Below are 18339 nucleotides of genomic sequence, written 5' to 3'. Positions count from 1 at the left end.
GAGATCTGTCATCAGCAAAAGCTGATGGAGTCGGCTCTTTGAGTTTCTAGGCCGACAGAGGAAATCATTAGAGATAAATGGTGCGTGTCCAAGTGAGGCTTCGGGCGGATGACTCACCTCCCAATTTCCTTGTGCACGTCATAGTAATCAGTGAGCCTCCGCATCTTTCTTAGGATGGACGCCTCATCCTCCATCGGGTCGTCTTTGTCCTCTTTGACTACACACAGAAAGTCCAGACAAAAACAAATCACAAAGATAATTTCTGAAAGCCAGACAAATGAATTTCCAAGCTCAGGTTGCACATGCACCACAAGTTGAACTGTTATTCTCATTTTTTTCTTTCGGAAATATGTCAACATTTCAACACATTCACAATGTGTGTGTGTGTGTGTATTTATTATATATATATATATATATATATATATATATAAAGAATACAAAGCACAACAAAAGAAACAAAGAAAAAACAAAGAAAAAAATAAAATACTGTATATGTGAATAAAATAAATGTGTATATATGTGTATACATTATTGCAAACCTGATTCCAAAAAAGTTGGGACACTGTACAAATTGTGAATAAAAACAGAATGCAATGATGTGGAAGTTTCAAATTTCAATATTTTATCCAGAATACAAAGATGACATATCAAATGTTTAAACTGAGAAAATGTATCATTTTAAGGGAAAAATAAGTTGATTTTAAATTTCATGGCATCAACACATCTCAAAAAAGTTGGGACAAGGCCATGTTTACCACTGTGTGGCATCCCCTCTTCTTTTTATAACAGTCTGCAAACGTCTGGGGACTGAGGAGACAAGTTGCTCAAGTTTAGGAATAGGAATGTTGTCCCATTCTTGTCTAATACAGGCTTCTAGTTGCTCAACTGTCTTAGGTCTTCTTTGTCGCATCCTCCTCTTTATGATGCACCAAACGTTTTCTATGGGTGAAAGATCTGGACTGCAGGCTGGCCATTTCAGTACCCGGATCCTTCTTCTACGCAGCCATGATGTTGTAATTGATGCAGTATGTGGTCTGGCATTGTCATGTTGGAAAATGCAAGGTCTTCCCTGAAAGAAACGACGTCTGGATGGGAGCATATGTTGTTCTAGAGCTTGGATATACCTTTCAGCATTGATGGTGCCTTTCCAGATGTGTAAGCTGCCCATGCCACATGCACTCATACAACCCCATACCATCAGAGATGCAGGCTTCTGAACTGAGCGCAAAAACAACTTGGGTTGTCCTTGTCCTCTTTAGTCTAGATGACATGGCGTCCCAGTTTTCCAAAAAGAACTGTTTTCCACAGAACCACAGAACAGTTTTCCACTTTGCCACAGTCCATTTTAAATGAGCCTTGGCCCAGAGAAAACGCCTGCGCTTCTGGATCATGTTTAGATATGGCTTCTTTTTTGACCTATAGAGTTTTAGCCGGCAACAGTGAATGGCACGGTAGATTGTGTTCACCGACAATGTTTTCTGGAAGTATTCCTGAGCCCATGTTGTGATTTCCATTACAGTAGCATTCCTGTATGTGATGCAGTGCCATCGAAGGGCCCGAAGATCACGGGCATCCAGTATGGTTTTCCGGCCTTGACCCTTACACACAGAGATTGTTCCAGATTCTCTGAATCTTTGGATGATATTATGCACTGTAGATGATAACTTCAAACTCTTTGCAATTTTTCTCTGAGAAACTCCTTTCTGATATTGCTCCACTATTTTTCACCACAGCATTGGGGGAATTGGTGATCCTCTGCCCATCTTGACTTCTGAGAGACACTGCCACTCTGAGAGGCTCTTTTTATACCCAATCATGTTGCCAATTGACCTAATAAGTTGCAAATTGGTCCTCCAGCTGTTCCTTATATGTACATTTAACTTTTCCGGCCTCTTATTGCTACCTGTCCCAACTTTTTTGGAATGTGTAGCTCTCATGAAATCCAAAATGAGCCAATATTTGGCATGACATTTCAAAATGTCTCACTTTCAACATCTGATATGTTATCTATATTCTATTGTGAATAAAATCTAAGTTTATGACATTTGTAAACTATTGCATTGCTTTTTTATTAACAATTTGTACAGTGTCCTAACTTTTTTGGAATCGGGTTTGTACTTATTTTGTATTTTTCTTGCAGATGTGCACACAGTAAGTTTGTTGAAATTATTTAATTAATTAATTAATAATAATATATATATATATATATATATATATATATATATATATATATATATATATATATATATATATATATATATATATATATATATATATATATATATATATATATATATATATATATAATTCAAGATATATTTGAATATTTCCAGATAATATTTTTCAGTAATATGATAAATGGTCAATTATTTAATTTTGGAAACAACATGTTCACATTTAATTACTTCATAACATCACATTTAATATTTCTCATTCAGTATAAAATTATAATTTTTAAATTATAATAAAGGACTTTATATTTTAGGATGGAGGTCACTTGCATATTTTGGGGTCCTCTGCATGAACAAAATATTCTCCTGCTAAATAAGATACTGAATGGAAATCAAAGTAAATATCCTCATCATTTCAGCAGCTCAATGAGACTGGAGGAGGGAAGGGAAACCACCTATAAACATTTGATATCTGTCCCTGTGACAGTGCTGGATTTATCAATTTGTTGCATCTCAGCTAGTTAGGACATGAGGTTACAGTAAGGTGGTGAATCAACGTGCTTAGAAATACAACCTCCTGCATTAATGGCAAAGTGCTCACCTGTGTGGACAGTCAGCTCAGCCTTGCAGGACACGGATCCAGCCAGATTCTTAGCAGTGCAGGTGTACACTCCTGAGTCATCTGCTTGAGTGTTAAGCACCACTAGAGAACATTCATTGTCATCGTACACAAATGTGAAATGGCTGCTTTCGGACAGCAGGGTGTCTCCCTGAAAATCAGAGGAAAACAAGTGGAAAAGATTGACTAAGCAGCCATCCCACTGTTGTGATTTGAATTTGAAATGAATTTGTGTGGGTTTGAGGTGAACAGGGTAGTGAGGAATTAAACAGAAGGCAAAGCCCTGAGGCAGGAGATGTAATATCCAACAGTATCATTCAAAGCATAAATTAGCATGATTTACAGGACGCAATGAATGTCCCAGGGAGGTCATATGGCTAAAGGAAATATCAGACAGGCAGCGTTAGTGAGAGATCAGCAGGTGGGAGAGAGGCCGACGTGGTTTGACTTCAAGATCTGGATAAAAGTCAGAACCCTCAGCTAAACTGACTGCAACTGATACGAGAACAACAAACATCTACCACAGCATTAACATCATGAAATGGCAACTTTTGGTTTCAGAACATTTTAAAAGTAAAAAATTGATGGGTTTTTAAAAGAAATTCAATGTACTCCGTTTCCTTCGGTAAAACGTATATGTATAACATTAAAAGAATAATAAAATCTTTTATATGTATGTTTATTATTTATAATAATAAACATTATAAAGTGTCCTTGGAGCAAAAACAGTTATAATTTAGTTTTTCAGTGAACTTTATACAGTCCGCCATGTTTATCTCCTCGCTAGAGGAGACATTAAACACATGATAAAGAACATAAATGTTCTGTTGTTGGCTGTATCAATGAACACAGAATGCAGTTTTCCATTCCACTGCCCTACTTTTCCATTGCTTTTCTATGTAAACATGCTAGATGGACGTGCTTGACCGTTGCGTTCTCTTCTCACACAGGAAATGCCATTCTAAAAACACAGCACTCAAGTTAAAAGTTCAACTTTTAAAAACCGTGTCTTGCATTTTCCACAAGCCCAAAAAGGGAGACAGAAAACACAAGGTCCGTCTAGACCATGTTTATATAGAAAATAATGGAAAAGCAGCGCAGTGGAATGCAAAAACATGTTCTGTGTAAACGGCCCCATACTGTTTCTCATGTTTTGTTGTTGCCAGAGTATCTAAGGCACGAGCTGTAAAGGCACAGTCCTTATCTGGAAAGGGGGGCGGGGAGCAGCAGCTAATTTGCATTTAAAGATACACACACAAAAACATTGTGTTTTTGTTTCCACCTAAAAAGGGGCATTTTGGGCATGGTATAATAAATGATCTGTGGGGTATTTTGAGCTGAAACTTCACAGATACATTCTAGGGACATTCTAGGGACTTATATTACATCTTGTTAAAAGAGACATAATAGGTTTTTTGCTGCAATTTACATGCCTAGTTCACAAACCGAAGTTTAAGTATTATAGATTTTCACTGTCCCAAATCTTGATTTATCAAAAGAAAATAATTGTTAATAGACTATAAATTCTCAAAAACTATGTTCTAATTAAACAGTGCATGCACTACAACAAAAACACACACCTTGTACCAAAGAATGTCTGGGACAGGCTTTCCTTCAACCACCACTGCAAAACGAGGAGTCTCGCCTACATTCACATCCAGGTCTTCCATGATGGACTCAAAAGATGGTGCCACTAGAGACAGAGAAATCATTGAGACTGAATATGTGCAATAACACAGATACTCATACAGTTTGTATTCTGAAGGCAACATACCTGCCATTTCCAGGGTTAGGATGCAGGAGTCGCTGCCATACTTGTTGCTGGCGACGCAAGTCAGCTGACCAACATCACTGCTCTTTACCTTGCACAGCTTCAGTGTATGCTGGTCATCATCAGGCATGCTCAACTCAAACAGACCCGGTCTGTTAGACAATGTCACTCCACCTCTGAAAATATAATGGCACAATAACTATTTGTTTTATTCAGGTTAAACTACATTTACTTGTCCTCGCAAATGCAAAAGATTGGTGTTAATATTTTAGGTTTTATGGCTATTAAATAAATGCAAGACATAAAAGACCAATCAGAATTCAGTATGCAAATAGGTGTAAAACTAAAGACTAATCAGAATTGAATGCAAATGTAGAACACTCCATCAATGTATTTCAGAGATTTTCAAACTACACGTGTAACTCCTTCAGTTCAACCCGCACTGCTCCATGTGGGATTCGAATCAACATTTCCAGCATGGGAGGTGGGCGTGCTAACAAAGACGCTAAAGACTGCATCCTTTAGCATCAGTTGCTAATGCACCTCTTGAGGCCAGGGGATTACTGGCATAGGAAAAACTTGAACTGCATGTCTGTATACAAACAAAGAAACTAAGAATCACGATTTGAAGGAGTGGAGGGAAAAAAACTACTTAAATTTTTTCTGTTCAAAACAGCTTTGTGTACTGTATAGATACAGAAGATTTGCAGCAATGCAAACAATTCATATGTATTACTCTTTTATGCCTATTTTGAGGCTTGCAAGTTTAAATTCCTACTTTTGATGTATGTAAAAGAGTAGCTCAGGCATTCTTCTAAATATCTCCTTTTGTATTAGATGGAAGAAACAACATGAGGAAGAGTAAATTAAGTCAATTTTAATTTTTGAGCGACTTATCCCCTTAAATTTTGTAGTTATTAACAGTTTCATAAGTTATGAATAATTATTAGGCAAAACAAAAAGTATGTTACATAATTCAGTGCAAGCAAAATGCATTTCCTGAAATACCAATGATTTTCTAACTTTACAAAAAAAAAAAAAAAATGATGAAATACTTAGGGGTTCAGAACAAACCTTAACTAAAATGTTTAATATTAAGGAATATTAATGAGGTGCTGTCTTAATCACAGCATCAAAGAATTATTAACATAAGAAAAACTTGCATTAAATGTCTATATGCAAAAAGTAGCTATCCTGTGTATCATAATTTAAAAGAGTGGAAGGCAAGACTTTCAGGTTATAATCATGAACTAATATTATGTCTATTTTAAGCTTGCAAGTATATATGTCCCCATCAACTTTTGTTGTACTGTATGTACAAGAGCAGCTCAGACATTCTGCTAAACATCCTCTTTTATGTTTGATGGAAGAAACAACATGAAGGTGAGTAAATGATGACAGAATTTTCATTTTGAGTGATTTATCCCTTTAGATTTTGTATTTATCAACAGTTTCATAAGTTATGAATAATTATCAGGCATAGAAAAAAGTATCAGTTACAAAATGATTCAATGCAAATCAAAATGCAAAATACCTCTTCCATGTGACCGATGCATTGACATGGTTGAGAGTGACAGTGATGCTTAAGGGCTGCTTTTCCACCATATACACAATGTCCGGCTTGTCAATAATTACAGGAGCCTCCTGGACGTACGGACCTGCAGACAGAGAGATAAAAGCCAGTCTCCTGCAGTAACTCATACATCTCATTGACCCGTCTGACTGTGGCTGTCCTTGTCTGCTGAAGTATACCTCTATCTAACAGCTGCACTGGGTCGGTGGCAGGCGACGGCTTGCTAAAGGCCTTGTTGGTGATTGATAGCACCCTGAAGGCGTAGCGGACACCTTTAGACAGATTGGTGATGGTATAGGTGGTCTGTTTCAGGCAAGAGGCGATGATGGTCCACTGGATCGACCCCAGGGCCTGCTGCTGAACAGCATACATCAGGGAGCTAGGATCTGGAAATATAAATCAATCTTTTTGAGTTAAGTTTGAAAGCTATAACCAAAAAAGGAAAATCTGATTATTTAAGGATCGATCTTTCCGATTCATTTTTCAATTACACTGCAAGGAGAGGAAAAAAGTGTTTGACAGTATGGGGCAAGGACACTAAAATTTTAGGGCTTGGACAGTGAACAGTCAATACAGCATTAAATTTGTGATTGTTTCCAACAACATCACCAGGACAGAACGTCTGCTGGAAAGCAATAAATAAAATGTCACCGTACAACAGAGCAACAAAACTATATTTAACAGGTGCCCATACTTGGAAATGTGTAAAGAAAACAAGAGCAGGTCAGGTCAACCATCCGTGCTGTTATCCAACCTGTTCTATCAATATTTACTATACACGCTACATTTAGTACAATGAGAGGAGGCCAATAGAGAGTAACTCTTGGAAATAAAGATCACAAATGAGATCTCTTTAATAGAATAGTTCACCCAAAAATGACAATTGTGTCAACTTATATTTGTTAAATTCAATCCGTTTGGCTGAGTTTAGAAGCGGCATCATACAAATTTTACTTTTGTACTATATTCTATGGAGCATTTGAAGTATTTTTGAAAGTTTCAGTTTCTTTCATTGTAATGGCATCGAAAACAGTTACCATTGAAGGGTTAGTTCACCCAAAAATGAAACTTCAGTCAATAATTACTCACCCTCATGCCGTTCCAAAGACTTTCGTTCATATTCGGAACACAAACAAAGATATTTTTGATGAAATCTGAGAGCTTTCTGACTCTCCATAGACAGCTACGCAACTGACACATTCAAAAAGAGTTCGTAAAACTAATCCATATGAATTGAGTAGTTTATTGCAAATTTTCTTAAGAGACTTGATCGCTTTATATGATGAACAGATTGAATTTAGGTTTTTATTCACATATAAACATTGATCAGCGAACATAAAAAGAAGCTCAACCGAACCTGCTTGACGCACGAGAACAAACCTCTTGCGGATGTTCAAACGTGCTGCATAACACATGAGAACGAACTTCATTGGTTCTCACAGACGTCAAGCAAACATGCTTGAGCTTCCGTTTACCATAACTGATGTGTGAGTTGATGAATGTTTATATGTGAATATAAGCCTAAATTCAATCTCTTCAAATGATCATGTTTCTTCGGAAAATTTGGAGTAAACAGCTCAATACATATGGATTAGTTTAATGATCTCTTTATGAACTTTTTGAAGCGTCAAAGTTGCGTTTCAGTTGAGTAGCTGTCTATGGAGGGACAAAAAGCTCTCAGATTTCATCAAAAAGATTCATTTGTGTTCCAAAGATGAACAAAAGTCTTACGGGTTTGGAACAACACTATCCCTTTAAATGTTGTATATCACTTAAAACTTCTCCATTAGTTTGAATAAGTCTTACAGGTTTGAATTGACATAACTGACAACAGAAATTTCTTAATGGACAAACTCATCCTTAAATATCTCTATTCCTCTAAGACAACAAGATTAAGCAGAGGGCAAATAGAGAATTTTGTATAAAAGTGAAGTGCAATATCTCTGCAGCATTATCGGGACAAAATAACTGCAAAAATAATCCTCGCATCTTCCACGGGTCAAAAAACAGGTGGCCCGTCCCAAACTTACACTAATTGGTTGAACTTAATTAGGCTGGTAAAAAGATTCCAATTCTGTTGCCAGACAACTCGTGAGCATTTCTCATCAATGATTTCACAACCAAATTATTCCAAATCATAGTATATCTTTGTACTCTTCCTATATGTCAAAACGTCTCTATTTTCCACCTAAAGTATTTATAAGAAACATCTGAGACACAGTGGATATTTAGATAAAACTTAACTGAGAACTCCATTATCCTACATCTATGAAAGAGCAACCACTGACCAATTAAAAGTGTCCAAACCTTTAAAAGAGATAATTTACAGTACAAGAGCGGTTTCTAAATTTAATAAATAAATACATAAATAACATGCATAATTATACCAATGGATGGATCCAGTCTTCTGGGTTTCTTCCAGCTTAGCGTGATAGTCTTGCCAGTGATGGACTCAATGACTGGGGCCCCATCTGGTGGGTCAGGAAGGATGTCTAAAAAAGCAAAAGTGTCGGTCAGAATATTTATTTGGTGCCAGAGGAGTCTCTCGCCACTTCTCATACATACACGCATATGCTTCAGCCTTAAATAAATTGTAGTATTATTTCAAACAGTCTTAGATGTGGGTCGTAGTGTTATTTTGAACAGTCTGGGATGTGGAAAAGATCATAAATAAGCTGTGGTTATCTGATGCCAATCTGGCTGCTAACTTGGGAGTGTCTAACTAATCCTATGAGTAACATCAGCAGTAGGCACAGCAAATCCAAAGAAAAATACTTAAAACACCCCATTTGACCAATGAATTTTTTGTGAATTGTTCATAAATTGACATGTAAAAAAAAATTGCATAAAAGTTTTCTTCTTTCTTACTGGTGAACTTCAGTCCTTTTTAAGTTGCTTTTTCAACATAATTCAAGTTGCATAGCTAGCAGAAGCAATGGAGATACTAAACTCACCTGTCACATAAAGATGGGCATAGCATGTGGCCTTGCCCACCTTATTGGATATGACACACTTGTAAACTCCTCCGTGGGCATGACAAACACAGCGGACCACCAGGCTGTGAACGTCTCTGACTGCAGAAAAGACAACAAAAAGAACAAAAACATTATATTCCTGTTATTCCCACCACTCACACTATCATTTCCATAGGGACTGCTTTCCGGAAAGCCTCAGTAGACTGTAACAGAATTGAATTAAGGCATCAACTAACTTACACTGTGTCATTTTTCTGTCCTCTGTGCTGTCAATCCTCTTGCCATTGTGAAACCAGATTATGGTCGGGTACGGCAAGCCAGCCACTTTGCACCTGAGCACAGCCTCTCTGCCCTCAACTACATCCAGATCATAGAGCGGCTTGACAAAGTCAGGCATGGTGAAACGTTCCACCTCATTCTCAGGCACCTCAGGCTCCTCTGGAATGGAGGGCATTTTTTCCAGCTTTGCTCTGGTAAAGCCAAACCAAAACCATCATAACAAGTTATTACATTGTAATGCAAAAATGTGTTGAGTTCTTTGATTTAAGGAACAGTTCACCCAAATATGAAAATTGTCAACTTGAACCGGTCAAAGCACCATTTTTATCCTCGCAAAATGCTATCATTTGGTTTAAGAAGACTTGGAATATGGTGCATAAGTCCTATGGATGACATTATAGTGCTTTTATGGTGTATTTTGTCCTATTTGGACACTATGAACTGTCCTTATATGGAGCGTTCTATGGACAAAATAACAGCTTACAGATTTGGAACAACACAACAGTGAGTAAATAATGACAGAATTTTCATTTTTGGGTGATCTAACCCTATAAAGCAAGTTCTGAGCGAAACATTAGTAAAAGGTCATACATCTGTGAGGATATTGCCGGTCTGGGCTCCTGCACATACAGCTCTGCTGCGCATTCGGCCTCTCCGTATGAGTTGCGTGCCACAACCGTATAGAGGCCCTCATCTTCATTACTAACATGAGAGATGATTAACGAGTGCCGTCCTCCTTCTTTCAAGATCCGAATGTCTTCGCTGTCCTCCAGAGGATGATCTGTTGAAGACATGACACATAAATGACCCAACCATCTCGATGTTATTTTACAGGACTGACACTGGTAGGCACTCAAGGGAATTAGACTCATACCAAAGTGGCTCCAGGTGACCTGAGGAGGCGGCGTCCCGCTGACCTTGCAGTCAAATCGAGCATTACGACCCTCGATGACTTCCAGTACATCCAGCTGACGGGTGAAGAGCGGCTCTATGGATGCTACGACCTTTAGCTTGGCACTAGAGGTCAGCTCCTCTATAAATTACATGACATATGAAGTGAAACAGACAGTTTAATAAGGATCATGCTATTAGTACAGATCACGTCATAAAACCTTTTGCCAAAAGGGTCATAGCTATAATGTAAGCAACATTTTAATTTACTGGCTGTTTTTTTTGGCTACTGTGCATTTAAAGGGATAGTTCACTCAAAAATGAACAATTATTTTTCACCCTCATGTCGTTTCTTCTATCTAACACAAATGTTTTGAAAAATGTCTCGGTGTTTATTTTGTCAGTGCAATGTTGTTTTTGGACAAAAATAGTTCATTCTTCAAAATATCTTATTTTGTGTTCAGCAGAAGAAAGTCAGTCATACAGGTTTTAAACAACATGCGGGTGAGTAAATGATTCATTTTTGGGTGAACAATAACTGGAAAATTGGTGCAAAATATCTGTAATAAAAATGAAAGTTAAAAGCAAAAATAACTGTTTTCGATTTGAATGTGTTTTAAAATGCATTAAATTCCTGTAATGTTGTACAACAACTTGAAAAAAATGAAAATTACTAATATATTAAAAATGGAATATTGGCGCAAAATATCTGTAATAACATTGTAAGTCGCAGCAACTGGGGAAGCCACTCTGGCTCTTTTTTGTTCATACAGCATAAATGACTTCAGAGTGCAATAAACACTGTCATGTTATCTTGCATTCAGAGATGGATGCCTAGTTTTTGGGAACGCAATCGTGTGAGACAGTTCTGGGAGGTAATTATACCAAATCATTTTGATGACAGACTTTGGCTCAGGCATTTCAGAATGACCAAACCAACATTTGAGACGCACATCTTTTGTTGAGGCAAAGTAATGTGGATTTTTTTGTTGCGCATTGAGGGATTTATTAAGTAAGTGAGTTTCCATTATAGTTTACGCATATGACTTCCTCAAGCATTTTTAGAATTTATGCGCATCTTGGCATTTCCATCCAGTGTTTTTTATGCAATACCCCAAAATTTTGATGGAAACATAGCTAATGATGTGTTGATATCAAAGTGTACACAAAAGCTTCGCAGGCCATTACCAAGCTGCTCACCTTTAGCTGTGCTCAGTTTGCAGGTATACGTTCCACTGTCATCTTCATGTACAGAGTTGAGCAGCAGCCTGCACCTTTTCCCGTCAAAGTGCATCTTACAGTTCAACAGAGCTGGCTGGATGAGTTTCCCATCTGACAGCCAATCAACATCTGTGTCCTGCGGGCCGATCACATGACACTCGAACAGGGCAGTTTCTCCTGCCTTCACCATTACATCCCTCACTGGCCGAATGATGGCCAGGCCTGGCTCTACTGGACGAGCTGGAGTGGAAAAAAACAACAACAAAAAAAACATAAGAGGAAATCCCGAGAAGCTTAAAGTGCACAGAGACTTTGAATGTGTTTAATCTGCTGCAGATATAGGAGACGTAGTCTGTTAATATCTTGTGTTGTACAGCAGAGCAGAAATATTAGATGAATACGCTAATACGTTGTCTGTCAGCATAATCCGTTCATGGCTCAGTACGGATCAGCTTAAATTTATACCCGGAATTCAAAATTGCCAGATCTGAGACTCTGCAGTTTGGCTTTTTCAGACTCATAAAACTTAAAAGGATCTTAAAATGAATAATATACCAAGGCTATACTAATGCATATTATAACAAGGCTGCCTTTATCTGATCAAAAATACTATAAAAACAGTAATATTGTGAAATGTTATTACAATTAAAAAACTGTTTTCTATTTTAATGTATTTTAAAATATATTTTATTCCTGTGATGGCAAAGGTGAATTTTCAGCATCATTACTCCAGTCATCAGTGTTACATGATCATTATAATATTCTAATTTTGTGCTGATGAAAGTAATATCTTTTTTTTATTACTGACCCCAAATTTTTGAACAGTAGTTCACGAAATTAAATGAAATACCAAAGTTGCAAAAAGATGCATTAAACAGCAAATTTATTAAATATTCAAAAGGTGATAATTGGTGTTGGGAAAGCTACTTTCCTTAGTAACCATGACTGAGGTGCCCTTGAGCAAGGCACCTAACCCCCAACGATGTACAGGCATGACTACTGTAGCTGAAGCCCTTACCTTTCACCTCCAGTTTGCCCTCACACTGTTTAGTTCCATACTCGTTGATGATCTTGCAGGTGTAAACTCCAGTGTCCGACTTCTGTGCTGATTTAATTACCATCTCAAAGTTGCCCTCCTCTGTCTCATGGACGATATGCCGGGGACCTGTTTTAATGGTCACTCTGTCTCTCAGCCTGATATGAGGGAAAATGAAAGTTGTCATTTCACAGTCCATCAAGAAATGTATGAACTAACAGTCCATACTGTTTAAATCTACATTATGAATAGTTTAGGGAACACTTTGTTTTGATAGTCCACTTTAGACATTCTACTAACTGTAAATATATGCTTTTTTATTTTAACACTGTAAAATACATGTCATCTAGCAGCCATTAGTATAAGTAGACTGTCTGTATAATATCTGCTTACACTACTTAGATGGTTTCCCAACAGACATTCTACTGACTATAAGTAACTTTGCAACTACATGTCAACTTATTCTACTGACAGTGTATTGTTTAATCTAGACTAATAAAGGGAAAGGTTTGAAGAATGGAATGTACCAGTAAAGCATGGGTTTAGGCTGTCCACTCACTCGAACAGACATGGTCACCTCCTGACCCTCTATAACTGTTTGGTCTCCAATAACAACCTGTTATGTTGATAAATGCACAGATGCTCATTGCACAGATTATATAAATTCAAATATTAAAAGTCAATTTTACATGCACAAAACCATCCAGAAAATTAATCAGCATCTCCAGGTTTTCCGAAAGAGAATAGTCATGTTTTAGTTTATTCTGAATATGTCCACATGATAACACGTGCACATGAATATCCATTCGCTTTTGAGCATCTAAACGTCTTTTCCAGAATAAAGGCTTAACTACAACATGGATTTTATATGACCTGCATGTAAAAGTGGTCAATTAAATATTCTGATATAATATTTCAAAATGTCTCATTCTCTTATACCTGAAAGGCTGGAGGCTCCTTGAATCGAGTGTCCACGATTTTCCTCGGCTCAGGTCCCCTGTAGGAAGAGAAATCCATCCCTTCCTCAAGAGGACTGAGGTACTCCTCATCAGATGTGATGGGACTGCTGACATCCATGGGTACACCAAGGTTCCCACGCTGGTCCTGACTGGGCTCTGTGAAAAACACCAATGGGATTGGAATGAATTTTACAAGCAATGCTTTCAGATTTGCATTTGCGCATCTCCACACCTGGGAAGATTTTCAACGAATATAGTTGACATTCATCTCAATAACATTATATATATATATTATATATATTATATATATAAAAATTAAAACAAAATCTGCGGAACGATATGATTATTATTTTTTTTTTTCAAAAACAACATCACAGATGTGAAATTCACAGAGAATTACTTTTTGCTTTTGGCTCTGACAGAGAGAAATGGATTAGAAAGGTGAAGGGTGAAAAACATGGGCTGAATACAAACCAGCATTTCTCAAGAGAAAGGATACTGTAATCCCAAATCCAATTTCAGAAAAGTCCAATGACAATGGGAATGCCAGTGCTAGGGACAGATTGCTTTCAAAAACCATCACAAAAACAAAGGATGAAGAATATTTACTCAGAAGAGTGTCTAACAACAAATTTGTTATGCTATAGGAAATTTTGAAGGATTTTCTGTGCCATTCAGATGAGCAGAAGAGATGAATTTGTAGTTGTGTGCATTACGCTCCACAATTTGCAAAAAAAAAAAAAAAAAAAAAAAAAAAAAAAAAAAAAAAAAAATCACACCTTTAAGACATTCTGGACAACAACAAATTTGTGTGATTGCTATGACCCTCCAATAATTTTTAATTATTTAATTAAAAATTGTTTGGTTGTAAAATTTACATGTATGTTTAACTTTAATCTAGACAGATCATATGAAAACAAAATCTCAAAACAAAACACCTTATGAACACAAAATATGTTTGTGTACGCCTAAAATGTTGACAAAACTTTCAGCAGATCAACTCATTCAGAATTCACATTCTTTCTCTTCCAGCAGAACTGCTAAAAATACTGATGAATTGTCCTGTATTAATACTACCTGCCAAGTAGGATGTAGGTTCATGGCTGTGATGTAAACTAAATCCGGTTGCAAAACTTTATTTTACAGTACGTGCACTTACATGTACTTACAGTGTACTAACCTTAGAAAGTACTGGGTAATATCAGGTAACTACATGGGTTAAGGTTAGGTTTAGAGGTAGGTTCAGGGTTAGTACCTAGTTATTACCCAGTATTTGCTATTTCTATAATAAGTACATAGTATGTACATGGGGAACAGGACTGTACAATAAAGTGCTACCCTAAATGCTATGGGCTATTTTACCCTGTAAATCTTCTGTATGTCCTATTTCAACTTCCCGTTTTAACAGGGAAAGAAAAAAGAGCTCGCCAAGCCATTTCATAGTGTCTTTAAGTTGCATCCATTCAATCTAAAACTAAACTGCTGATGTTGATTTACAAACGGACATACAGAAATAAGCTACAGAACAGAGAGTCATTCCTTAAGTGAGATACATGTGTAAACACTTGAAACCATTTGCCATGAGAGGCCTGAAGCAAAGCTGTGCAGTGAGACTCGGCAATGCATGTACCAGGAGAAAAAATAGACACCATGTCTCTTCTTACAACAGCTTAGAGCATATACATTACCGTGAACTTGGGTATGATTCTAATTTCAAAGCGGTAACATTTTTAAGAACACCAACAGCTTAAAGACAGTGATTCATTTCACTGTACTCTATAAAAAAAGAATAAAACTTTTAAAACAAACAGGTTATCCAAAAGCACCTTAACAAAAAACAGGAAAGGCTCATCAAACTCTGTAATATTGTACTATTCTCTGGAAATCCACCTTACAAATTCTTGAACACAAACCTACCTGGCCCTGCTCCTTCAGCCAGACCTTGGCCATGTACTAAGCCGACACCGCTGGCACCAGCGCATGTTCAGTCCCGACAGTATCTGTGGTAATATGTCAGCACCTTAGTGAATGGCCCAAGATTTCAACTGGTAATCTGGTGTAGACACTATGTCTTCCGTACCCTCCCTTGCTCTTTCTCTCCGGCTCTCTCGCTTTCAATGAGACACTACCTCTCAGATTTACATCAGCACAAACAGATGCAGATGTCCTCCCTTTTTTCCATTCAAGTCAAAGGAACTGCCATCAAATACTTCTCATAGCAACCATCCTATTTATATGCCTCTTACAAACTCTCTCACTTCTGCTGTAGCTCAGCAAACCTATGGTTTCATGAACTGTAAAGTAAATGACTTTCATGCAGGTCTTTTATCTGTCAATAAAAGGGTTCTTGATTTCTCAAGAACAACTGTCTAGCTGTAGTGTTACTGTGCAAAATAAAGGCCTACTTGTTAATGGCAGGTTTTAACAACATGCTGTCAATGAAGTAATACAAGGATGCACTATATATGAGATTATTAAGAGATCGTTTCATGGAGGAAGGAGTGCTAAAAATACCCCTGGTATTCACCGCCCTAATAAGGCAAAGCTTCCCTTTCTCTTTCTAACCATTAGAACAAATGAGGGTGTGCATTAGAAGAATATTAGAATAGGCTATGTACTCAGACATCTCCATCAGACTCTGCAATGTTTCCTGGAGAATTTTTGTGAAATATTAAGAATTTACATTTTGTTAAATAAAACCTAATGTTAATCATTACCAAAAAGAAAAAAGGAAAAAAAAAAAAAAAAAAAAAAAAAAATCACTAAATAAAATAACATAATTTCACCATGCAATTTAAATAACACAACAACAGTGGGACAAAAACAAAATTATTAAAACAATAAACACCTAAAAATGTAAACATTAACCTTACTGTATACTTCACCACACAAAAACATAAATACATTCTCATACTGTATGTACATACAGGGCTTTACATCCTGCCAACCCACCAAATGCGGATTGAATTTTATATATAATAAATACATAAATAAATACATTTTTCAATTGTAGCATTTTAAAAAGGCATCTGAAATAATAAACCAAGTGCAATGTAGTGTTGTCAAAAATATCTATTTTTCGATACATATCGATACTGAAATATCTGAAACGCTTCCAGTACTCATTTTCCGCAGAATAGATAGGCTACACAATACACAAAGCCACACAAAGCCGCCTCCCCTCGCTTACTCGTTTAATTTCCTCCGGATGAATATTGTTTGTGTTACAGGGCTTGAATTTCAGCGTGGTATTGCGAGTATTCCACATAATTTTACTCATTCCTGCGGATTTTGTGCATACACACAAAGTGTGCGGACATAAAGCCGCCTCTCAGTACTCAGTTCTTTTTCGCTGCTTATTGCGCTTAAACAATCAAATACACACAAAATAATGTCAAAATGCCATTCTTGGTGTATTCATGTAAACAGAGTCAGTTATGTTTTAAGTGAACTTAAACAGAAAATGCATGTGTAACAGTATAATGGATCTATTCGTCAGGTCTTGAAGGGTTAGTTCACCCAAAAATGAAAATAATGTCATTTATTACTCATCCTCATGTCGTTCTACACCCGTAAGGCATTCGTTCATCTTCGGAGCACAAATTAAGATATTTTGATTAAATCCGATGGCTCAGTGAGGACTGCATTCAAACTGAATCAGTGACTCAGAGCGCTAAAGTCACGTGATTTCAGCAGTTTAGACGTTTGATAGGAGATCCGAATCACTGATTCGATTCGTAAAGCTCCGAAGCAGTGTTTTGAAATCGGCCCATCACTATATTGTTGAAAAGTCGTTATTTTGTTTTTTTGGTGCACAAAAAGTATTCTCGTCGCTTTATAATATTAAGGTAGAACCACTGAACTCGCATGAACTGTTTTAAATATGTTTTTAGTAGCTTTATGGATCTTGAGAGAGGAAGTGTCATTGCTTTGAATGCAGGCCTCACTGAGCCATCGGATTTAATCAAAATATCTTATTTGTGTTCCGAAGATGAATGAAGACCTTACGGGAGTAGAACGACATGAGGGTGAGTAATAAATTACATTATTTTCATTTATGGGTGAACTAACCCTGACTGTCAAGTCAATTCTGAGAATTGTTTCTAAACACATAAATGTTACACATTTATTGCTGAAACACATTACAAAGTCTGTGAACTATGTAGTACTGAATTGTGGAGTTAGATCGAAAAACAGTTTTTCACCAATTCTGTGTTCAGGATTTTTTGGGCGGGGCTAAACTGTGGCTCGATGATGCACTGGAGCCACCGAGCATTGCCGCCCCAACACTATAATAACTAAAATAAAATAAAAAACACACACACTCAAAAATAATAATAATAACACTAGTATAAAATAAAATAAAATAAAACACAAAACAATAATAATAATAATAATAATAATAATAATAATAATAACACTAGCAAATGAAAGCAACTTCTACTTGCCAAATTTTTTGTCAAACAAAGCAACTGAAGAAAGTGATTAATGGCTATGACTAACATTTTCAATTTGTCCAGCCTAATTCACATGTGTGCTTCCATCTTTTTTTCCCCAATCATTATGGGGCCAGTACGCAGTTAAACAATTCATATGTTCAATTTAACCTCTGGGTTGCTATGGTAACAATCCAGGCAGAACCACAGTGGGAGAACAAGGGAGATCTCAAGGAGAGAAGGAGAGAGCAAAGAAGCACAAAGAAAATGATAGAGGCGGCAAAACAGAGGCACTGTGAAACCAAACAGAGAGATCACGAGAGAGAGCTGTTGGCAAGGAAAAAAGTTTTATGGTTAATTTAATGACTATTTTGCTTTAGGGGGGATTTAAACACCAACACGAAGATG

At 36.9% G+C, this 18339-nt stretch overlaps 1 protein-coding gene across 4 annotated transcripts in view; it reads right to left on the bottom strand.

Annotated features, from left to right (window-relative positions):
* spegb (striated muscle enriched protein kinase b) overlaps nt 1-18339 on the bottom strand; it is a 95814-nt gene that overhangs the window by 22659 nt on the left and 54816 nt on the right. For all 4 annotated transcript variants that reach the window (XM_048194385.1, XM_048194386.1, XM_048194387.1 and 1 more), the window contains 15 exons: nt 13476-13651; nt 13064-13152; nt 12519-12694; nt 11480-11740; nt 10263-10421; nt 9980-10169; nt 9350-9579; nt 9089-9208; nt 8522-8626; nt 6314-6520; nt 6096-6219; nt 4565-4737; nt 4371-4483; nt 2773-2941; nt 118-217 (listed from right to left, as the gene is read on the bottom strand). In XM_048194385.1, the coding sequence (XP_048050342.1) occupies nt 118-217; nt 2773-2941; nt 4371-4483; nt 4565-4737; nt 6096-6219; nt 6314-6520; nt 8522-8626; nt 9089-9208; nt 9350-9579; nt 9980-10169; nt 10263-10421; nt 11480-11740; nt 12519-12694; nt 13064-13152; nt 13476-13651 (2392 nt within the window). The remainder of the gene's footprint in view (nt 1-117; nt 218-2772; nt 2942-4370; nt 4484-4564; nt 4738-6095; nt 6220-6313; nt 6521-8521; nt 8627-9088; nt 9209-9349; nt 9580-9979; nt 10170-10262; nt 10422-11479; nt 11741-12518; nt 12695-13063; nt 13153-13475; nt 13652-18339) is intronic.

The sequence above is a fragment of the Megalobrama amblycephala genome, linkage group LG6, assembly GCF_018812025.1.
Source record: "Megalobrama amblycephala isolate DHTTF-2021 linkage group LG6, ASM1881202v1, whole genome shotgun sequence".
Classification (NCBI taxonomy): Eukaryota; Metazoa; Chordata; class Actinopteri; order Cypriniformes; family Xenocyprididae; genus Megalobrama; species Megalobrama amblycephala.
This window is presented reverse-complemented; position numbering and strand designations above follow the sequence as displayed.